This window comes from Hypanus sabinus, chromosome 5, assembly GCF_030144855.1.
Source record: "Hypanus sabinus isolate sHypSab1 chromosome 5, sHypSab1.hap1, whole genome shotgun sequence".
NCBI lineage: Eukaryota > Metazoa > Chordata > Chondrichthyes > Myliobatiformes > Dasyatidae > Hypanus > Hypanus sabinus.
In genome coordinates, this window is record NC_082710.1 from 114,694,877 (window position 1) to 114,718,510 (window position 23,634).

At 45.1% G+C, this 23,634-nt stretch overlaps 1 protein-coding gene across 9 annotated transcripts in view; it reads right to left on the bottom strand.

Annotated features, from left to right (window-relative positions):
* Positions 1 to 8,266, bottom strand: part of LOC132394341 (glypican-5-like) — an 855,183-nt gene extending 846,917 nt beyond the window's left edge. For 4 of the 9 annotated variants that reach the window (XM_059970368.1, XM_059970369.1, XM_059970366.1 and 1 more), the window contains exon 1: positions 5,814 to 8,263. In XM_059970368.1, the coding sequence (XP_059826351.1) occupies positions 5,814 to 5,976 (163 nt within the window). In that variant the 5' untranslated portion in view covers positions 5,977 to 8,263. Of the gene's footprint in view, positions 1 to 5,639; positions 5,735 to 5,813 lie in introns of those variants that run through there. The other 5 variants (XM_059970374.1, XM_059970375.1, XM_059970371.1 and 2 more) reach the window with 4 other exon arrangements.
* Positions 8,267 to 23,634: the final 15,368 nt, after the last annotated feature.

A 23,634-nucleotide genomic window follows, 5' to 3' on the forward strand; every position in this document is an offset into this window, starting at 1 on the left:
TAACCCACTACGGCAGTGTTACCTGCAAATCTATAAAACCTGAGGAATTGGAGCAGAAAAGCTCTTCTTTAAAAATGCTGAATTTTCAGATTTCATATCAGAACAGCAAATGCATTGCCACTTCAGAAATAGTTATAATGCTTTAAATAATATGAAATTTAATCAAATACTAACTAAATATGCCAATTTAAATCAAGCACCAAGAACACTAAGTTACTGAAACTGATCATCACCAAGCAAGCCACACATTGATCGAAACAGCACAAATACAAAATTGATTGGGGAAAAAGTGATCCATGGACTGACTGCACAGTCATAACTTAATCATACTTCAATGAGCCTACAGCTTCAACTGTGCATTCACAGTTGCGATGTCATAAAAAGGCACCATTAGTTTACATGTTGCTCCCAGGTATCCTTTTAAAAACCGATTTGGAAATCCTGAATGATGGCACTGCTACTCTACTATTAATCAATAGTTTTAATAGACCATAACCAATGGCAAGATATTAAAATATTTGCTCAATGCTTTTTTTAAAAAACTTATCAATGGTCGGTAAGCAGTTCTGTTCTGGGATTCCTGCTCGTTATGATTTTTATAAACAACTTGGAAGTGGAAGAGTGGGTCAGTAGTTTTGCAAATGACACGATGGTTAGTGGTGTTGTGGATAGTTATCGTAGGATACAGCAGCACAATGATAAGATGCAAAGCCAGGCTGGAAAACCAGATGAACTTCAATCCTGAAATAAATGTGAAGTGATTCACTTTGGAAAGTCAAACTTGAAGTCAGAATACAGTGTTAATGGCAGGATTCTTAGCAGTGTGGAAGAACAAAGGGATCTTGTGGTTCAAGTCCATCATACAAGTTGATAGGGTTAAAAAGGTGTGTTAGCCTTCATTACACAAGAGATTTAGTTCAAGCGCCATGAGGTAATGTTGCAGTTCTAAAAAACCCTGGTCAGACCACACTTATATGTGTTCTGTTCTGATCACCTCATTTTAGGAAGGGTGTGGAGGCTTTAGAGCGGATGAGGAGGAAATTTACCAGAATGCTGCCTGGATTAGAGAGCATGTCTTATGAGGATAGGTTGAGCGAGCTTGGGCTTTTCCTTTTGGAGCAGAGGAGGATAAGAGGTGTACATGTTGATTAGAGGCCTATAATCAAGCACACAACCAGAGACTTTTTCTCAGGTCAAATAGAGCAAATACAAGGAGACTTAACATTAATGAGATGGGAGCAAAGTATAAAGAGGACGTCAGAGGCAGGATCTTCCCCACACAGAGAGTGGTGAGTGCATGGAACATGCTGCGAGAGGTGGTGGTAGAGGCAGATATATTAGGAGCATTTAAAAGACTCTTAGATAGACACATGAATGAAAGAAAAATGAAGGACTACATGGGAGGGAGAGGTTTGATTGATCATGGAGTAGGTTAAAGGGTTGGCACAATTTTGTGGGCTGAAGGGCCTGAACTCTGCTGTACTGTTCTATGTTTTTATTTTTTATGTAGAGGTTCAAATTATTAGAGTATCATAACAATACACTAGTATCCAATATACTGGATTTCATAAAATGCATTGTTTACAGTTTCAAATTAAAATTTGGTTATCACTGTTGTGTTATGTACTTGTGACACGTGACAGTGGTGTACTTGTCACGTGACAGGTGTTGAAGCTGTACTGGACTTGAGGTAATGGTCTTGTGATGGTGGAGTGACATCATTTTCCCGACAGTAGAGGTCATGTGACAGGTTTTTTTTAAAAACAGGGTATAAAAGGAGGACCCCTCCCTGTGAGGAGGGGCAGTTCGTGGCTGGATTTGCCATGTTGACTTCATGCCACTGCGTGATTTAATGTTATGACGCAGTTTAGTTGGAAGATGAAGTTTTATTTAATGCCTAAAGTTTAAAAGGTCATTGCCGGCAGTTTCTTTATAATACTGCTAGTTGAGAGTCAGTGGAGAGTGAAGATTGGAGTTCGGGAGTTAAAAGATCGAAGGAAGTCGATTTCAACGGTGAAATAGGTTTGACCTTGTTTGATCCTCATTCAGAAGGAATTCGTTGACTGTGCCCATGTTAATCCCTGTGAATAACAGCAGAAAGGATTGGGAACAGTTTTGTAAAGGAAAGGTCAGTGCCTTTAAGCCGTTACATATCACCTTCGTAAAATTCTTCGGGGGAAAGTAGTTCGACTGGGAACTGCAACGACACAACGTGAAAGAGAATTTAAATCATCTTAAAACAAGTCTCTCCCTTAAATGGACTGTAAGCATTTTGAACTTTTGCAATACTACTTTGAAGAACCGTTTTTGCAATACTGCTTTAAGAGCTGTTTAAGTTGCCACACAGCAGCTGATTTCCAGTTATATTAGTGATTTGTTTACTTTTGGGGGGTTTGTTGACAGTGTTTAATAAACGTGTTATTTGTTATAAAAACCCCTGCCTCACTCATATTTATTGTTGCTTGAACCCGTAACAGTTGAAACACACTCAGGTCCCTGAGGGGTCCCTTTTCCAATGCTTTGTCACTCACCACGAAACAAACTGTTATAAAACTAACTCAGATATTTATTTTGCCAGTTTACTTTTCACTTCTTGATATTAAAAGTGATATCATGAGTTCAAAAAATATGATTACTTTTCCATTAATATGCACTACTCAGGATACTGAGCTACGAAGGAACTAACCTGCAGGACAGATATGGTGTGGTATAATAACTTTTACTGAAGTTACACCATAGCAAAACCAAGCCAAGAATCGACTTTGCTAAAGGAATTCTTCTTACTTATTTGCACAAAGTAACTGCAGCTTAAACCAGCAATCATAATGGTTACTTGAGAAATTTCTGGAATCAATGATTCATATTGGAATTAAGAGCTGCTGCAGAGTTAAATGGATTTTGTAAACTATCACACCATTTAAAATTATCATCCTTAAAACTTTGCATTGGCTGCAGATCAGGTTACGGACATCTAAAAGATTAGTGGTTTCAACAACCCAAAGGACGCAACTGCTATAGAATGAGAATCACAATCCGGTTTAATATCACCGGAATATGTTGTGCAATTTCTTAACTTTACAGCAGCAGCACAATGAAATACATGATAAATATATAGACAAAAAATGAATTGCAGTAAGTATATGTCTATTAAATAGTTAAGTTAAAATAAGTAGTGCAAAAAAAATAGAAATGTAAAAAAAAAAGTGAGGTAGTGTTGATGGGTTCAATATCTATTTAGAAATCCATTTAGAAGCTGCAGAAGATTGTGAACATAGCCCAGCACATCACATAGACCAATCTTCCAACCTTGGACTCACTTTAAACCACACACTGTCTGAACAGTGCTGCCAGGATAATCAAGGACACGACCCACCCAGCCAACACACTTTTTGTTCCACTTCCCTCTGGGAGAAGGTTCAGGAGCATGAAGATTCGTACAGCCAGATTTGGGAACAGCTTCTTTCCAACAGTGATAAGACTACTGAATGGATCCTAACCCGGATCTGGGCCGTACCTTCCAAATATCCGGACCTGACTTGCACTACTTTACTTTCCCTTTTCTATTTTCTAATTAAGATTTATAATTTAAATTTTTATTATATTTACTTTGATTTGTACTTCAGGGAGCACAAAGCGCAGAATCAAATATCACTGTGATGATTGTACGCTCTAGTATCAATTGTTTGGTGACAATAATGTAAAATCATTTGGCAGAGGGGCAGAAGCTGTTCCTGAATCGCTGTGTGTGTGCCTTCAGGCTTCTGCACCTCTTTCCTGATTGTAACAATGAAAAAAGGGTAGTGGAGGTCCTTAATGATGGACACCAGCTTCCGAAGGTACCGCTCCTTGAAGATGCTGAAATCCAGTATCAATAACAAACGAGAAAATCTGCAGATGCTGGAAATCCAAGCAACACACACAAAATGCTGGAGGAACTCAGCAGGCCAGGCAGCATCTATAGAAAAAAAGCTGAGGAGTAGTTTTAAAAGGTGAGGGGAGGAGAGAGAGAAACACTAGTGATAGGTGAAACTTGGAGGGGGGAGGGATGAAGTAAAGAGCTGGAAAACTGATTGGTGAAAGAGACAGGCCATGGAAGAAAGAAAAAAGGGGGGGGAATGAGCATCAGAGATCAGAGGGAGTTAATGGGTGGGCAAGGAGATAAGGTAAGGGAAGGAAAAGGGGATGGGAAATGGTGGGGGGGGGGGGGGGAAGTGGGAGGCTTTACTGGAAGTTTGAGAAATCGATGTTCATGCCATCAGGATAGACTACCCAAACAGAATACAAGGTTGTGATGAGGTTGTAGATGGACATATTGGAATGGGAATGGGTAGTGGATTTAAAATGGGTGGCCACTGGGAGATGCTGCTTCTCTGGTGGATGCTCGACAAAGCAATGTCCCAATCCCCGTCAGGTCTCACCGGGAATGCCAAACACAGCCAAAAGACTCACAGGTGAAGTCTGGTTGTGGCTGACTGGTTGTGAGGGAGATGTAGGGGCAGGTAAAGCACATGTTCCACTTGCAAGGATCAGTGGGGAGGGATGAATGGACAAGGGAGTCATGTAGGGAGCGATCCCTGCAGGAAAGCAGGAAGCGTTTGGGGAGGGGAAGCCGTGCTTAGTGGTGGGTGGGATCCTGTTGGAGGTGGCGAAAGTTTCAGAGAATTATTTACTGAATGCAGAGGCTGGTGTGGTGGTAGGTGAGGACAAGAGGAACAGTATCCCTGGTTGGGTGGAGGGAGGATAAGGTAAGAACAAATGTGTGTGAAATGGTAGAGGGCAGCATTGATGGTGGAGGAAAAGAAGTCCCTTTTTTTTAGCAATACCAGTAACCTCCATTTGACACAACAAACATCACTCTCATAAGTGTTATAATTAATATATATAGATTGTAATTTCCATTGGAAAATTTCAGAACCAGGATCAGGTTTATTATCACTATGTCTACTTCCACTTCGGGTATGGATGTAGTGTGTTCTATCAGAGTATGTTTGTTTAGTTATTGCAACACAACATGGAGAAGGCCCTTCCAGCCATGCCACCCAGCAACCACCGCTAGCCTAATCACAGGACAATTTACCAACTAATGACCAATTAACCTACCGACCAGCAGGAGGAAACTGCAGGTTGGAGTTTGGGAGATCATGCAAGTTCCTTACAGGCAGCGGTGGGAATTAAACCCAGACTGCCTGTACTGTAAAGTGTTATACTAACCATGAAGCTAACACTTCATGGGTGCATTTTTTAAAAAGAGGTAAAGTGAGTGGCAGCTGTACAATGTGAACAGAATATACTGAACTGATGACAGAATGAATATAAAGAGAATGCATGGTAGTTCTTGTAAATTTTATACATTATATACATTTATACATTTTATACATTTATAAATTTTATTTTGAAATAAAAGTCTTTTCATTGACTGTAATTTATTTGTACCATCATGCATATAATGTTATTAGGAACTCAATAAGAAGATACTCAATAAGAAATTTCATGGAAACATTTTAACAGACAATAGAAGTATAGAATGATCGAGAATTGACGGGCACGTGATAGAGGGAAGTGGTCCGAAAACGGCCAGACCCGATGGATTGAACGGAGAAGTAAAATTAAATACGAATTTTCCTTAGCACTGAACTTACCGACAGAACCTTCTTGGAAACGCTACTTGCACGTGTCGGGGCAGCACAGGGATAAGGAAACACGTGCATTTTAAACCGTCTCAAGCAAAAACTCTATAAATGACGCATAAAACGTTTCGTTATTTGTGGACAATTTTGTGTACTGATTTTTGTCTAAAGTCCGATTGTGCTCACCAGCTCTGGGTGTCCCCGGCAGCCACTTGGATGGTCCGATTTGACGCAGTTCGAAAACTTTCTTCACCTCCTCACAGCTGAGCTCAGACGCTGAAGTGACCCCGAGCAAGCAAAGGAATACTGCCGCACTCAGAGAAGATATATTTCTCATTTTCCAGCCCATCTCCTCAAAGAAAAAAGCCAATAAAATGAACCGAATCTCGAAGAGCGCCAAATTGTCGTTCGCTATATTTTATCTTAATCACTCTCACAACTAAAGCGGCCAAAATGTAAACTCGAAGCAGATTGCAGCCAGTTGTCCACTTTAGCGCTGTCCTGTTTTCCTTTGCTGCTTCTCTTGACTTTAAATGCAGTTAAAAGGTGGGAGGAGGGGTTGTCTGAGTGATTGAATATCAAAAGGAGATAAACACAAAAGCAGGAGCGAACGTGTGCACGTTCACATCGTTCAGTGTGCTGCACCAACAGCTTTAAACGGACAGAGTTAATACCGGCAACCTCCACCTCGAAGCTCCCGGACCCCACGGCACAATGCGCATTACTAGGGAACGGGAGAGCTCGCTGCTTCCCTCCACTCGCCGCATCGAAACCGCGCTCAAGCCGCGGGCATTGCTGGCGACCTGCTCACACACAGGAACTACACCACAATGGAAACAGGACGGAGAGCATCTTCGAAAAGAGAACTAGTTAATGTCAGAGCCATACGAAATGGAAATCATTTGCAGGACTGAATAGGAATTCCTCCAGCTTCAGGCAACCTGCTTTCTCTCGGTGTCAGAATTGGCGACTTCTGTGAGTTAGCCATTTGCAATATCGTTCAGTTTTCTTTTTCTCTTTCCATCAGCACAGTATGGTATTTTACCCCAATCGTTCTCTGCTGCCATAAACCCATCAACCACAGCAACCTTGGCCTCACCTGGCCGTAGATAATCCCTTTATCCAATGGCTATTTTGCCTTATCTGCAATTTAAAACTAACTTGTTTTTTAAACACAAAGTACACTGCAGATGCTGTGGTCAAATCAAGACGTACAAAAAAGCTGGATGAATTCAGCAGTCCAGGCAGCATCCATTGACTGCTCCTTTCAACGCATGCTGCCCGACCTGCTGAGTTCATCCAGCTTTTTTTGTACGTCTAACTTGTGTTTTTTTCTTTAATTCCCACTTCTGACTCAACCTGAAATGTTAACTCTGTTTCTCTTTCCACACCTTCAGATGCTGCCTGGCCTGCTGAGTATTTCCAACATTTTCTGATCTTTTTTCCTAATTTTACATAGGAAATGTAATGTGCAGTGAAACAAAAGTATACTTTAACATTAGAGAAAGTTTTGGTATGTTTAAATTTACAGTGACTGCAGAATGATTTAGAGTTCCCAGTGTGCTCCAATGATTGGGTTAGAAAGATGTGGAAGTATGGCAGCAACAGCTGTCTGATTAACTACTCTCGAATGAAAATTTTCCGGATCTCAAACAAGCCACTGGTAATCCTGAATTAATGTTCAAAAAGATTGTAATAGTGGGGTGCATAGACCCAGCAGTGTTTGGAAAAACTAGCATTTGGTGGGGTGGGATTGAGATCAGGAGACCAGTATTTGGTAGACGCAGTGGGAGTTAGTAGAAGGTTGCTGGCACTTGATGGTGGCATTGGTGTCACAGGGACTAGGAAGTGTGGACTTACACTTGGTGGTGGGAGGGAAATTCAGACTTGCAATATGTCATGAGGGAATTGGTCATTGTTGTTGTAGTTAATTGGAAACTTGTTTCCATAGCAGAAATATCTAAAACTAGAGGGTATAGGCTGAGGTTTAGGGGTAGGAAGTTCAGTAGGGATCTGGGAAGAATGCCTAAGGGTAATTGGACTGTGGAATGCATGGCCGAAAGAGCAGAGACTCTTTTTAAAATGTGACAGGGTCCTGAGTTGACCCTATGATCTGTGCTTCTAAAAAGAGAGAGGGAGGTGTCCAATGCAGAGATCTTGTTATTAAGAGAGAGGCGAAGAATGCTCAGAAGATTAACGTTATGGTTTCTCAGCAGTTTGTTTACATTTCTACAAGGACACTGCCTGCTTGTGAGTCCTTACAGAGAGAGAGAAGGATGGAGCAGTTTGATGGACAGCTGGTGTTCAGCACGCTGAAATAAATACCAGGTCAGCTGCTGGATCCAGGCACAGACATGGTTTTGGAAACTACATGAGCTTTGTTGTGCCCACAGGAAGGTGGGTTTTTGGAGGATCAATTTGGGGAAATCGATCAGTGGCTCTTGCAGTGCAGAAAAGGTGTGACCAGTGGGGAGTCATTTGTGTGTCCAGCCCTGGCCTGGGTTGATAATTCCACCACAGAGGAACGGTCGCCTTTGTAATGGTCACAGTCAGTGACTTTAAAAGGATTTCGGAGGACAACGGGAAGATCGACGGCACCAGCTCACCCAAAGACCTACACATCTCTCTCTCCCCCCTCTCTTCCCCCCTCTCTTCCCCCCTCTCTTCCCCCCTCTCTTCCCCCCTCTCTTCCCCCCTCTCTTCCCCCCTCTCTTCCCCCCTCTCTTCCCCCCTCTCTTCCCCCCTCTCTTCCCCCCTCTCTTCCCCCCTCTCTTCCCCCCTCTCTTCCCCCCTCTCTCCCCCACTAAACACCACAAACTGAACTGAACTTTCTTCATCATCGTAAGACTGTATCCATTCATTCCTGGGTTTGAAAAGGCCTGGTTTTCTATTTCCACACATATATATCTATAATCATTGTTAACTGTTTGATTTATCTGTACGTATATTACTGTATTGTGTAGTTACTAATAAACGTTATTAGTTAATAGCAATACCAGTCTCCAAAGTGTTTTCCATTTCTGCTGGTTCTTTAGCCTGTCACAGGGTACATGACCAAAAAAAAGAAAAACAATTAAGAAAGTAGACGAACACTGGAATTCCAATTGAAGGCTATGGACCAAGTGTGGAAGAGGAGGTGAAATAACTAGGTACTCAATACCCAACATGGGCATAGATACTCTGAGTTGTATTAACCTATGATAGAATCAAAATGGAAACTAAGAAAGGTTCATATCAATTTGAACACTTGGTTGAGGCACTTTTTGATGTAAAGTGGCTGTGATGAACTGCAATTGTGTATTCACAATCTGTTTCATTATTTTATGCTGCCGTCACAGAACTCCGGACACAATGCCTATATTTTACAATTAGGGATAAAGTTACAGTGCTCAGATTCACTTTTATTTATTTATCACATGTACATTAAAACATACAGTGAATTGTGTCGTTTGCATTAACATCCAACACAACCTAAGAACATGCTGGGGGCAGCCTGCAAGTGTCGCCACCTATTCCAGCACCAACATAGTATGCCCCTTATATTCGGCATTGTAACATGAGCAACAACAACAGAATAGCAAACCCCTGTACTTCCTCCCACCCAGACAGCCCTCTAACCCCATGACAGGCCACCAGCCCTCAGGGACTGGACGCTGGGCCTCCGACTTTCCCGGTGGACTCGCAGACGCTGGGCCTCCGACTTTCCCGGGGGACTCGCAGACGCTGGGCCTCCATCCTTCCCGGTGCACTCGCAGACGCTGGGCCTCCGACATTCCCGGTGCACTCGCAGACGCTGGGCCTCCGTCCTTCCCGGTGGACTCGCAGACGCTGGGCCTCCGTCCTTCCCGGTGGACTCGCAGACGCTGGGCCTCCGTCCTCCCCGGTGGACTCGCAGACGCTGGGCCTCCGACCTCCCCAGTGCACTGGCAGACGCTGGGCCTCCGACCTCCCCGGTGCACTGGCAGACGCTGGGCCTCCGACCTCCCCGGTGCACTGGCAGACGCTGGGCCTCCGACCTCCCCGGTGGACTCGCAGACGCTGGGCCTCCGGCCTCCCCGGTGGACTCGCAGACGCTGGGCCTCCGGCCTCCCCGGTGGACTCGCAGACGCTGGGCCTCCGGCCTCCCCGGTGGACTCGCAGACGCTGGGCCTCCGGCCTCCCCGGTGGACTCGCAGACGCTGGGCCTCCGGCCTCCCCGGTGGACTCGCAGACGCTGGGCCTCCGGCCTCCCCGGTGGACTCGCAGACGCTGGTGATGCACCATCAATAACTCACACTGAGACGTAGGCGAGATATCAGCTTTTATTGACTGGAAGAAGGAACCAGGAGTGAGTGTCTATCATACAAGGTCCTGGAGACTGAGGCCGATCTTCAGGCCGCAGGTCTCCTTTATACAGGGGCCTGTGGGAGGAGCCACAGGAGCAGTCAGCAGGGGCGTGTCCCGACAGGCACACAGTTCACCACATTCACCCCCCCTTCGTTTGAAAAAGTCCTCATGTAGCGAAGGTTCTTACAAGTCAAGCCGATCAGGCGGTCGAATCTGTCGCTGCGATCTACGTAGCACCGGCTGTGACCGCATAGGTGCCGGCAACATTGGCGATTGCACAGGGGACGGGGGTTGCGCGTGTTCTTGCCCACTAGGCGCCGGTGATCCCTCATGCATGTGCGAGGCGCCTGGTATAAATGCGTACGAAACGCCCGGTATACAAGTGTCGTGAGGAGTCTGTGTAGGGCCTGGTGAGTACGGTGTCACCTCTGGTGCAGGGTTCACAGTTACCGGAGAGTGTTCAGGGTAGTGGTCTGCTGCACCTGCGGGTGCCAGGTCGCGGATGGAGACCGTGTCCTCCCGCCCATCAGGTAAGACCACGTAAGCATACTGGGGGTTCGCATGGAGAAGGTGAACCCTCTCCACCAGCGGGGAGTATTTATTGCTCCTCACATGTTTCCGGAGCAGCACTGGCCCCGGGGACGTCAGCCAAACTGGTAGGGTGGTCCCAGTGACAGACTTCCTGGGAAAAGAGAATAGGCGTTCGTGAGGGGTGGCATTGGTGGACGTACATAACAGAGAGCGGATAGAGTGCAGTGCCTCAGGGAGGACCTCCTGCCATCGAGAGACCGGCAACCCTTTGGACTTAAGGGCTAAAAGTGTGGCCTTCCACACTGTGGCATTCTCCCGCTCTACCTGGCCATTACCCCGGGGATTATAACTCGTGGTCCGACTGGTAGCAATGCCCCTAGCTAGCAAGTACTGGCGCAGCTCCTCACTCATAAAGGAGGACCCTCTATCACTGTGGATATAGCAGGGATACCCGAACAGAGTGAAGAGCTGGCGCAGGGCTTTTATGACGGACGTGGCAGTGGTGTCGGGGCAGGGGATGGCAAAGGGGAACCGTGAGAACTCGTCAATAACACTGAGAAAATAGACATTGCGGTCAGTGGAGGGAAGGGGGCCCTTAAAGTCAACACTCAGGCGTTCAAAAGGGCGGGTGGCCTTGACAAGTTGTGCCGTGTCAGGACAGTAGAAGTGCGGTTTGCACTCGGCACAAATTTGGCAGTCCCTGGTCATCGTCCTGATGTCCTCCAGGGAGTACGGCAGGTTCCGAGCTTTCACAAAATGGTAAAATCGGGTGACCCCCGGATGGCAAAGTTGTGCATGAAGGGCGTACAGCTGGTCGAGCTGTGTGCTAGCACATGTTCCCCGGGATAGGGCATCAGGGGGCTCATTGAGTCTGCCAGGCCGGTACAGGATATCATAGGTGTAGGTGGAGAGTTCTATCCTCCACCGCAAAATCTTATCATTTTTGATCTTGCCCCGCTGTTGGTTGCTGAACAGGAACGCAACCGAGCGCTGGTCGGTCAGCACAGTGAATCTTTTGCCAGCAAGATAGTGCCTCCAGTGCCTAACAGCCTCCACTATGGCCTGGGCTTCTTTCTCCACCGCGGAGTGCCGAATTTCAGAGCCTTGGAGGGTGCGAGAAAAGAATGCTACTGGTCTGCCTTCCTGATTGAGGGTAGCAGCCAGAGCGAAATCGGAGGCATCACACTCCACTTGGAAGGGAGCGGTCTCGTCCACTGCATGCATCGTAGCTTTGGCAATGTCCGCTTTAATGCAGTTGAAGGCCGCGCAGGCCTCAGCAGAGAGGGGAAACGAGGTAGACTTGACCAGGGGGCGAGCCTTGTCTGCGTAATGGGGGACCCATTGGGCGTAATAGGAAAAAAACCCCAGGCACCGTCTGAGGGCCTTGAGAGTGGTGGGAAGAGGGAGCTCTAACAGGGGGCGCATACGTTCGGGATCAGGCCCAATAACCCCGTTTTCCACGACATACCCAAGTATAGCAAGGCGGGTGGTACCAAAAACACACTTGTCCCTGTTATAAGTAAGGTTCAGAGCTGCGGCCACTTGGAGAAACCGTTGGAGGTTGGCGTCGTGATCTGGCCTGTCATGACCACAGATGGTGATGTTATCCAGATAGGGAAATGTGGCCTGCAGTTGGTACTGGTCCACCATCTGGTCCATTTCCCTCTGGAAGACAGAGACACCATTCGTGACACCGAAAGGGACGCGCAGGAAGTGATAGAGCCGGCCGCCCGCCTCGAAGGCGGTGTAGGGGCGGTCCTCTGGGCAGATGGGGAGCTGGTGATAAGCGGATTTCAGATCTATTGTCGAGTACACCTTATACTGAGCAATCTGGTTGACCATATCCGCGATGAGGGGTAGGGGGTATGCGTCAAGCTGCGTAAACCTATTGATGGTTTGACTATAGTCCACCACCATCCTATTTTTCTGCCCAGTCCGAACAACAACCACCTGGGCCCTCCAAGGGCTTGTGCTCGGCTCAATGATCCCCTCCCTGAGCAGCCGCTGCACCTCCGACTGAATGAAGGCCCGGTCCCCCGCGCTGTACCTCCTGCTTTTGGTTGCCACAGGTTTACAGTCGGGGGTCAGGTTGGCGAACAGCGGTGGGGGAGGGATCTTGAGAGTGGAGAGGCTGCAAGTGTCGGTAGCGCAGCTGTTGGCCTGGTTCTGGATGGGATGTGTGTGTCCGTGTGTGTGTGTGGTCAGTAGCGGGGTATGTGAAGAAGTCCCACAAAACTGAGGATTCTTGACAGTGAGTGGTGGGAGGGGCCCGTCGTATACCATAGTCACACTTTCGAGATGGCTCTGGAAGTCCAGCCCCAATAGCACAGGTGCACACAGATTAGGCATGACCAGCAGTTCAAAGTCCCGATATACTGTGCCTTGCACCACCAAAGTCGCTACACAACCCGCCCGGATGTCTGCGGACTGCGACCCAGAGGCCAAATGGAACCTCCGACTGACCGGCCGCGTTGCAAGTCCGCAGCGTTGCACTGTGTCCGGGTGAATAAAACTCCCAGTGCTGCCCGTGTCAAACAGGCATCCAGTCCAGTGCCCCTCCACCTGGATGTCCATCATGGATCTTGCAAGCTGGTGTGGGGCGCTTTGGTCGAGAGTCACAGTGGCCAGAGTTGGATCGCCGTCGGGGTACCCGGTCAGCATCGGAGGGTCGGGGGCGGGGCATGCTGACGCCGACAAAGATGGCCGCTCACATCCGGGGTACCCGGTCAGCATCCGAGGATCGGGGGCGGGGCGTGCTGACGTCGACAAAGATGGCCGCCCACATCCCGGCATGCAAGATGGCGGCCCCCACGTTTCACCCGCAGCGCTGCACTCCGCTCGAGGTTGAGACTTACAGACCTTGGCGAAATGGCCCCGCTTTCCGCAGCTGGAGCAGGTCGCTTCTCGCGCTGGACAGCGTTGTCGAGGATGTTTCTTTTGGCCACAGAAATAACAAAGCACGAGTTTCTTACGGGCCACAGCCGTGGTCTGGGTCGGGGAGCTCGTGGAATGGCGACTGGCGGCGGCGTTGGCGAATTCGCTCCCGGGAGCCGGCGGTGGCGGGGTCTGAGGCGTCCACGAAACCGGCGGGGAGTCGCGCGACTGGACAGCGTCGGCGTTATGCCGCGCAGCTTCTAGGGCGTTGGCCTTCTCTATCGCCGAGCTTAAGGTAAGATCCGAGTTCTCCAGCAGCCGCTGGCGCATGTACACTGACCTCAGTCCCGTCACAAAGGCGTCTCGCACCAGCAGCTCCGCATGCTGTTCTGCCGTGAGCGTCTTGCAGTCACAAGCTCGGACGAGTGTCTGTAGTGCTCGGAGAAACTCAGCGCACGATTCGCCAGGCCGCTGTTGCCGGGTAGCTAAGCGATGTCTTGCGTAGACAGTGTTCACCGGCCGCAGGTACTGTCGTTTGAGGGCGTCCAGTGCCCCTTCGTAGGTCGGCAGGTCCCGGATAAAGGAGTAAACTTTGGAGGAGACCCTCGAGAGTAGGATTCTGTGCATAACCTCGGGTTCAGTCGCACGAAGCTCCGCCAAGTACGATTGGAAGCATGCAAGCCAGTGTTCAAAAGCGAGAGCCGCGTCAGGGTCTTGAGGGTCCAAATCCAACCGGTCCGGACGCAAAACGGGTTCCATGTTTTAAAACTTCCAGTCAATAAAATTGATGCACCATCAATAACTCACACTGAGACGTAGGCGAGATATCGGCTTTTATTGACTGGAAGAAGGAACCAGGAGTGAGTGTCTATCATACAAGGTCCTGGAGACTGAGGCCGATCTTCAGGCCGCAGGTCTCCTTTATACAGGGGCCTGTGGGAGGAGCCACAGGAGCAGTCAGCAGGGGCGTGTCCCGACAGGCACATAGTTCACCACAGCTGGGCCTCCGGCCTTCCCGGTGGACTCGCAGACGCTGGGCCTCCGGCCTTCCCGGTGGACTCGCAGACGCTGGGCCTCCATCCTTCCCGGTGGACTCGCAGACGCTGGGCCTCCGACCTTCCCGGTGGACTCGCAGACGCTGGGCCTCCGACCTTCCCGGTGGACTCGCAGACTCTAGGCCTCCGACCTTCCCGGTGGACTCGCAGACGCTGGGCCTCCGACCTTCCCGTGGACTCGCAGACGCTGGGCCTCCGACCTTCCCGGTTGACTCGCAGACGCTGGGCCTCCGGCCTTCCCGGTGGACTCGCAGACACTGGGCCTCCATCCTTCCTGGTGGACTCGCAGACTCTGGGCCTCCGACTTTCCCGGTGGATTTGCAAACCCAGGGATTCTGCCATTAGGCCTAGACTTCCAACTCACTGGCTTCAATCTTCTTATCCTCTTAACCTCTGTAAAATCCACCCCCTGTAGTTCAGAGAGCTGCTGAGAGCAAACTGCTTTTAAGTTGCCTTACCTTCCACATGGAATCTGTTACTTCTACAAGCTAGATTTGGCAAAAACCAGTCAGACTGATGTGTCCTCACTGAAAACAAAGGAGAAAGTTGAAAACAAAGGAGAAAGTTAAAAACAGAAAATCACAAATATGCTTAAATTATAAACATAAAGCAAAGAAAGGATAAAGGTCTTTAAGAGAAACCTAAATAGAGAAAAAAAACAATAAGCTCTATATTTAAAAAATAAGGTAAGATTAATTTGCCTCAGAGATAAGACTCCACAATTGGAGTTCAAAAATCATAGGTTTGATCCTGAACACATGTTGTCTGAGGGGAATTTGCATATTCTCTCTGCCACAGTGTGTGTTTCTTCTACATGCACGAGTTTGCTCTGCATCATAACGATGTGCTGGTAGATTAATTGGTGACTGAAAATTATCCCTTAGTGTAAATCAATGATTTAAAAAAAAAATTGTATCAATCAGTTTATTCACAGAGTTTATTTTGCAAAGGTTATGACTTAATATGTGATCGCAAGACCCTGTTGTACATTTGTAATGTATAATAGGGCAAGTCCAGTTCATTGGCAAGACCAACTGTGGGGGATGTACATGACCTCAATTATTACTTGGATCAAACCCTCATGCCGCGATGTCACCTTTTACAGCCACCCAGGGGAAGAGGCCCTGGAGGTGGTGTGCACGCTGGAATCCGTGCTGGTTTAGGTGCTGGCTGGCTTTCTCATCAATGCTGGCCTCCAGTGTTTGCTCCCAGAAGATAAGCTGGATTGCCTTCGTCTGCAGCTGCAGGAGATGAGGAACTGCTGCGTGCTTGTTCTTGCAGAAACATAGCTCCCCGATGACGTCTTTTGCACCATTAATCTTCACACCATGCCACTCAGATTTGTGCAAATATTCTTGTGACTGTATTTAGCATTGTAACTGTACATGCTGTGTGTAACTGTACTGTGTTTTGCACTGTTAGCCTAGAGACACATTGTTTCATTTTGCTATATGCTTGTGTAAGGCAATTAAACATAAACTTGTTATTAACAGCTCAGCTGTTTTTGCAGAAGAAAGTCTAAGCTTTCATTGTTAGTGTGATAATAATGGGCAAGCTCCTGCTGCATCTGTAAAATAATCTGGTTCTTGCAATGGCTTCATGACCTGTTTCAGTGTCATTGAAACCAGAGAGCAAACATGTTGTCTTGAGGGATTGACTGAGAAGCAGAAATATTTAAAATTAGTGCTTAACAATGACTCCTTTGTAGCTTCCGTTGGTAAGAACTGCAACTGGCATTCGCTGAAGGAGGAATACATCTCAGCCAGCAACTTTTAATTGTATTTGCCTTAATTTGTTATCAGTTTAGCCGGTTGTGAAGCACTTTAATAGAATATAAAAGTATGAGCAGTTGATTGAAAAATAATAGTGTCCTTTACTTTTTAAAAAAAAGTACTAAGTGCATTTATTGTCAAAGTATTTTATATTTTATGCAACCTTGAGATTTGTCTCCTTACAGGTAGCCACAAAACAAAGAGACCCAATAGAACCCATTAAAACAAAAGACCGTCAAACATCCAATGTGCAGAGAGGTCTAAAACAAAACAAATCACGTAAATAATAAAAGTAAGCAAATAGCATTCAGAACTAAAATTGATAAAAGTGCGTCACAGCCAGGCAGATTCAGTGCTAAATTACTTTTTTATTAATTTGCTTTTCTGCTACCTGCACTGCACTTTCTCTATAACTGCTGTATAACTTTACCATTTTACCCCCTTCATATTACCTTGTTGTACCTATGTACGGAATAATCTGTTTGAATAAAAACTTCGCAATGTGTCTCGGTACATGTGACAATAATATACCAATTACTGAGCAAATGTATGAAACTGGGAGAAAAAAATTAAACTCGGAAGTATTTTTGTTTGAATGTGTAAGGAAAATTGACCGTTACTTGTTGGAAAGTGTTTAAAGTGAATATATTATCAAATTATGTATGTTACCACATGCTATCTTGATATTCATTTTCTTTGCAGGTGTAATGCCCTGATTCATATTTTTACTGTTATGCAGTATGCATTTCATTTAGCAGTTCTGTAAGAGCAGTCTGTTCTGTTTTCAGTTTGTCTGGGTTATTATTGAAGATAGGAGATGAGGAGAAATGCGTGCCATCCAATTAGGATGGTCTGATTAAGGGGAGGTTTCTCTGGTGCAGGACACTAAGGTTCAGCTTGGGGCTTTTGCTTGTCGAGAGATGGAGAGAGAAGGCGCTGGGGAGAACCGCTTGTAGCATAAGATCCGGTGGGAGAACTATTTGTTGGAGGTGGATTCTGAGCGATGTTCGTAAGGTAGTGTGTGCTTTCACTTTGACCAAGGGCCCAGCACATGACTGACAGACAAGTTCAAGTTGAGCTCCAATTTGTGCACATTTGGCTGTTTAATTAGAATGAGCCCCTTTTGTTATTCTTTACTAACCTTTTAAGTAAGATTCATAAATATAATTCCTTTAATCATATGCAGTGTGCTGTCTGTTCTTTTGTGGCGCTAATTTGTAACAGGGTAGCAAATTACACAACGTCCACACAAACTGGTGTTTGGGGTGGGAGAGCCGTCTCAATCTCACGGGTTTGGTGAGACTTGAGAGTGCCTTCCCTAGACTTACGCAGCCACAGAAACCAGGGAAAACTAAAGAAATACAAAAAAATTTATGATAAACTACATGTTTGAAAAAAAGACTGACTAACAACCAAAATACAAGAGAAGACAAACCACAATAAAGATAACACTGAGAACATGAGTTACATAAAGTCCTTGAAAGTGAGTCTGTAGATTCAGCGGTGTAAATTATCTACAGGTGAATGTTAAAATATAAAGGTAAAAATCTTCCTGTTTGTTGAGGAAAGAGTATTTGTTAGCAAGGCACTTCAGTTTAAAGGTTCTGCTATGTATGACCTTATAGTGTCAGAGAATGCCATTTCAACCAAGAGATGAACCTTAGCTCATGGAGATTAATCTTACTGGTCCTGTACCCTCTCTTATTTCTCTGACCTGTTAAACATCTTCTGTCACACACATGCCCAGTAATTACTCATTATAAGCAATTAATTTATGTCAAAGGGTAACTTACAGTGGCCAATTAATATACTAGCATGTCTTTGGAATGTGGAAAAAAATGTGTTTGTAAACATAGAGGAAAGACACACTGTCATTGAGAGAACATGCACTCTCCCCTACAGACAACATCAGAGATCAGGATCAAACACATGCCCCTGGAACTTCAATCCAAAAGTGCTGACTGTTGTTCCATTGTGTTGCCTGCACTTTCTGTTCTCCTTTAAAGAAAATCAAAATCTCAAATTTCAGTGCCAAATGTGAGTGGGGAGGCAACAGTATTGGCAAAAAGGAATTTGTGCAACATATTTACAGTATACAGTGTCTATTAAAAAGTATCTCCCCCCCAACCCCAGAAGTTTTCATGTTTATAAGGAGAAGCACTGTCAATGTTTTGGGCCGAGACCCTTCGTCAGGACTAACTAAAAGGAGAGATACTAAGAGATTTGAAAGTAGTGGGGGGAGGGGGAAATGTGAAATGATAGGAGAAGACCGGAGGGGGTGGAATGAAGCTAAGAGCTGGAAAGGTAATTGGCGAAAGTGATACAGAGCTGGAGAAGGGAAAGGATCATGGGACAGGAGGCCTCGGGAGAAAGAAAGAGAGGGAGGGAGCGGGGAAGCACCAGAGGGAGATAGGGAACAGGCAGAGTGATGGGCAGAGAGAGAGAATAAACAACCAGCCTCCAACCTGATGGCATGAACATTGACTTCTCTAACTTCCATTAATGCCCCTCCTCCCCTTCTTACCCCATCCCTGACATATGTAGTTGTTTGCCTGTTCTCCATCTCCCTCTGGTGCTCCCCCCCCCCCCTTTCTCACGAGGCCTCCCGTCCCATGATCCTTTCCCTTCTCCAGCTCTGTATAACCTTCGCCAATCACCTTTCCAGCTCTTAGCTTCATCCCACCCCCCCTCCAGTCTTCTCCTATCATTGCGCATTTCCTCCTCCCCCCACTACTTTCAAATCTCTTACTATCTTTCCTTTCGGTTAGTCCTGACGAAGGGTCTCGGCCCGAAATGTCGACAGTGCTTCTCCTTATAGATGCTGTCTGGCCTGCTGCGTTCCACCAGCACTTTGTGTGTGTTGTTTGAATTTCCAGCATCTGCAGATTTCCTTGAGTTTTCATGTCTTATTGTTTTACTACATTGAATCGCAGTGAATTTAATTTGGCTTTTTTGACACTGAACAGCAGAAGAAGACTCATGTCAAAGAGAAAACAGATCTCTACAAAGTGATCTAAATTAAATACAAATAGAAAACATAATATCATTGCATAAGTATTCATCCCCTTCAAGTCAGTAATTAGTAGATGGACCTTTGACAGCAATTAGAGCCTTGAGTCTGTGTAGATAGGACTCTATATCAGCTTTGCACATCTGGACACTACAATTTTTCCCCATTCTTCTTTACAAAACTGCTCAAACTCTGTCAGATTACATGGAGATCTTAAGTGAATAGTCACAAATTTCAAGTCCACCCACAAATTCGCAATTGGATTGAAGTCTGGACTTTGACTTGGCCACTCCAGGACATTAACTGTGTTTTTTTAAGCCATTCCTGTTTAGCTTTGGCTTTATGCTTGGGGTCATTGTCTTTCTGATTAACAATCTTCTCTTGGAGACTGCATCAGGTTTTCTTCCAGGATTTCCCTGTATTTTGCTGCATTCATTTTACTCTCTACCTTCACAAGCCTTCCAGGTAGTGAAGCATTCCCACAGCATGATTCAGCCACCACCATGCCTAGTGGTATGGATGCAACACACACAAAATGCTGGTGGAACGCAGCAGGCCAGGCAACATCTATAGGAAGAAGCATTGTCGATGTTTCAGGCCAAGACCCTTCGTCAGGACTAACTGAAAGGAAAGATAGTAAGAGATTTGAAAGTGGTGGTGGGGGGGGGAATGCGAAATGATAGTTTTTTAGTGGTATCGATGGTGTGTTTTGGATGATGTATGGTGATTGGCTAATGCCAAATATAGCATTTAGTCTGATGGCCAAAAAGCTCAATTTTGTTTTCATCAGACCATAAAACCCTCCAGCTGACTTCAGAGTCTGCCAACTGCCTTCTGCCAACTGCCTTCTGGCAAACTCTAGGCAAGATTTCATGTGAGTTTTTTTTCCAACAATGGCTTTCTTTTTGGCACTTCCCCATAAAGCTACAACTTGTGAAGCACCCAAGCAACAGTCATTGTATGCAGTCTCTCCATCTCAGCCACTGAAGCTTGTAATTCCTCCAGAGTTGTCATAGGTCTCTTGATGGCCTCCGTCACTAGTTCCCTTCTTGCACAGTCATTCAGTTTTTGAGGAAGACGTGCTCTAAGCAGCTTTACAGCTGTGTCATATTCTTCCCATTTCTTGATGATTAACTGTACTCCAAGGGATATTCAGTGACTTGCCAATTTTCTTGTATCCATCTCCTGACTTCTGCTTTTCAAGTTGCTTGGAGTGTTCTTTTGTCTTCATGGTGTAGGTTTTGCCAGGAGATAGTTGGACTTTATAGATACAGATGTATTTTTACTATAATCAATTGAAACACCCTAATCACATGGTGATCTCTGTTTAAGTAATAATGTGACTTCTAAAACCAATTGGTTACACCAATAATGATTTGTTGTGTCATATTAAATGGTGTAAATAGTTAGGTTATCAATTATTGTGTGATTTCTATTTGTAATTATTTTAGATCACTTTGTAGAAATCTGTTTTGACTTTGACATGAAAGACTCTTTTTCTGTTGATCAGGGTCAAAAAAATCCAAATTAAATCCACTGTGATTCAATGTTGTAAAACAATAAAACATGAAAACTTGCAAGGGGAGTGAATACTCTTTATATGCACTGTACATTTCCTATATTCAGTATGCTGGGTTTATACAATGCAAATTGATTTATTCTTAATTTGTATTTTAAAATACAAATATTAGGTTCATACTGAGCAGTTAATGCTCAGTAAAGAGAACATTTTAGAATTTCTCAAAGACAGAAGAAGGGAAATCGTACAGAAAGCATAATCAAAGTGTATGAGTTAATGCTCAAGTCCAGGAAAATAAGACACTGGGATTCAAAATTTCCTTTCAGGCAAAACCGATTAACAGGAGCAGAGAGTGTTATTAGTGTTGGAGTTTATGGCAAGGACACCGAGTAATGACTTAAGTTTTTTTTCCGTGTTGAATTTGACATTCTCATAACTTGAAAAGCGACAAGTAATTTAAAAGTATGTGGAATGTTATCAAGTAATTTCAGGTGATGAGAAGTAATAGTTGACATTGACAATACTTGTAAGTAATTTTGCTTTTCCCTGTAAATTATCTTACCAAGGATAAATTCTTTGAAAATCTGGATGAATGGGGATAGGAAGAAAAGCAATTGCAGGAAATGCTCTGGCTGCTCAAGCTGAAATTAATTTTGGATGTCAGTAAATAACACGTTAGAATTCTAATAATTTGATCCATGAACACTAACCCAGCCCATATGGTCAGTGATTTTTAGTTTAATTTGCAATTTGAATTCATACCTTTCTATATGCATTAAACTAGTTAGAAGGATAGTAGAGATGTGAGCAGGTTTATCAGAAATGCTGAAAATGAAGAGAGGCTAGACAATGTAGGGTTATTTTCTCTGGAGCAGTAGAGGCTGAGATTTCACCTGATTTACATTTATAAAATTTTAAGAGGCATAGGTGGAGTAGACAGCAGATTTTTTTTCAGAGTCAAAATGTCTAATAGCATGCATTTAGAGTAACAAAGGGAAAGTTTAAAGATGAGTGGGGCAGGATTGTTTTTAATACACAGAGTAGTAGGTGCCTGGAATGTACACAGAGGAGTGGTGGTGAATGCAGATACAATAGAGGTGTTTAAGAGACTCTTAGATGGAATGTGAATATGCAGAGAATGGAGGGATATGGACTACGTAGAGGCAGAGGGGTTTAGATAATATTAGCTTAATAAGTTCACACAACTTTGTGGCCTAAATGCTTATTTTTGTGCAATACTATTCTTTGTTTCTTGTGCAGCAATTTCCCATAGGATTCTGCCTTGAGGTCGGTTGCCTTTATTGTATGCACCAAATATATCTGAAGTAGGGAAGTCATAGTCATAGTCACGGAGAGACAGCATAAAAACAGGCCCTTTGGACCACTGGCAGATTTACTACTCATATACACATTATGAGCAATTTACATTGTCAAATTATCTTACCAACCTGCATAGCTTTGAGTTGGAGGAAACTAGAAAACCTGGAGGAAAGACACACTGTTACGGGGAAACTGTGGAAAATTCACGCTGATAGCACCAATCCCACTGAAAGGAACATCTTTCCCTCATTTCTAAGGATCCTTTCTTTCATGTTTTTTTTTCTTGGTGCACATTTTTCCAAGCAAACAGAGCATATATGAGGTCTCTTTGTTCATCTCAAAGATTCCATTAATCCAGCTCCCAAACACGATTTGTATCCATGCTTTCCTTGGAACATGGGATATTCCCATTTGGCCCATCAAGTCTATATCATCTCACAAAACACTTTCATTCACCACAAATCTTCCCAATAACTTATTCTCCCAATGTTCCCATCAACTCTCTAACTTGTTATTCCTTACCCATACACCACTAGTAATTTAGAGTGACTTATTAACCAACCAACCTTCACAGCTTTGGAGTGAGGGAGGAAGACCACATTCTGACAGAGCGACTTTGCAAACTCCAGCCAGAGGTCAGGATTAAAGGTGGACTACTGGCATTCCGAGGCACCAGCTCTACTAACTATGCCATTGCATCACCCTTTAAAACTGTAGTTTCTCAAATCTGAAATATTGAATTTACACTTTAAGGTGAGGAAAAATGCAGGATGGTTAGCTATTTTACTGTGGGTCTGAGAGTTCAACTTCATCCTTTCATCTGACTTCTCCTTTTGGACTACATTTTAGCAAGTTACATGTAACGCCCTGGTTAAGATTTTTATTGCCATGCTCTGGATATTTTATTTTAGGTCTGTAAGAGCACTCTGTTCTGTTTTCAGCCTATTCGGGTTTGAGCTAAGATTGGGGACTTTATTGTTCAGCTTAGGAATGTTGTGTCAGCCAATCAGGATGGTGAAATTGGGAGAAGATTTTAGAGAACGCTCTGCAGAGAGATTTTTGGTGATGGACACTGGTGTGGGTTGAATTCTTTTGGCGAGAGCTGGGAGCAGATAAGAGGGAAGATGGCTGAGGATGCCTTCCCTATCACACAGAGTGCTTAGTGCAGATAAATGCCTTTGAGGAGGAAGGATCAATACTCCCGTGGGGAAGCCCGTTTGCTCAAGATGGTTTTCGAGCAACATTTGGAAGGTGGTGTGACCAAGGGTCCAGCGGGTGAGTTAAAGACAACTTCAAGGTGAGCTCCAACCTATGTGCACATTTGGACTGAGTTAACTGTAATGGGCCCTTTTTTTTTCTTCTCTTTTCTCTACTAACTGATCGAAAAAGCTGACATTTGTAAATATGCTTTCTTTATAATTATAATTGTATGGGCTGTTAGTTCTTGCTGATGCCTAATTTCATGGGGGCACTACATACACAGTATTCACACAGACCAGGGTTCAGGTGGGTGAGACGTCCCAACCTCCCAGGTTTGGTGGGACCCAAGTCATATCTATCCTAGACGTACAGAGCCTTGCAAAGGTCGTTTTCTCTCCAT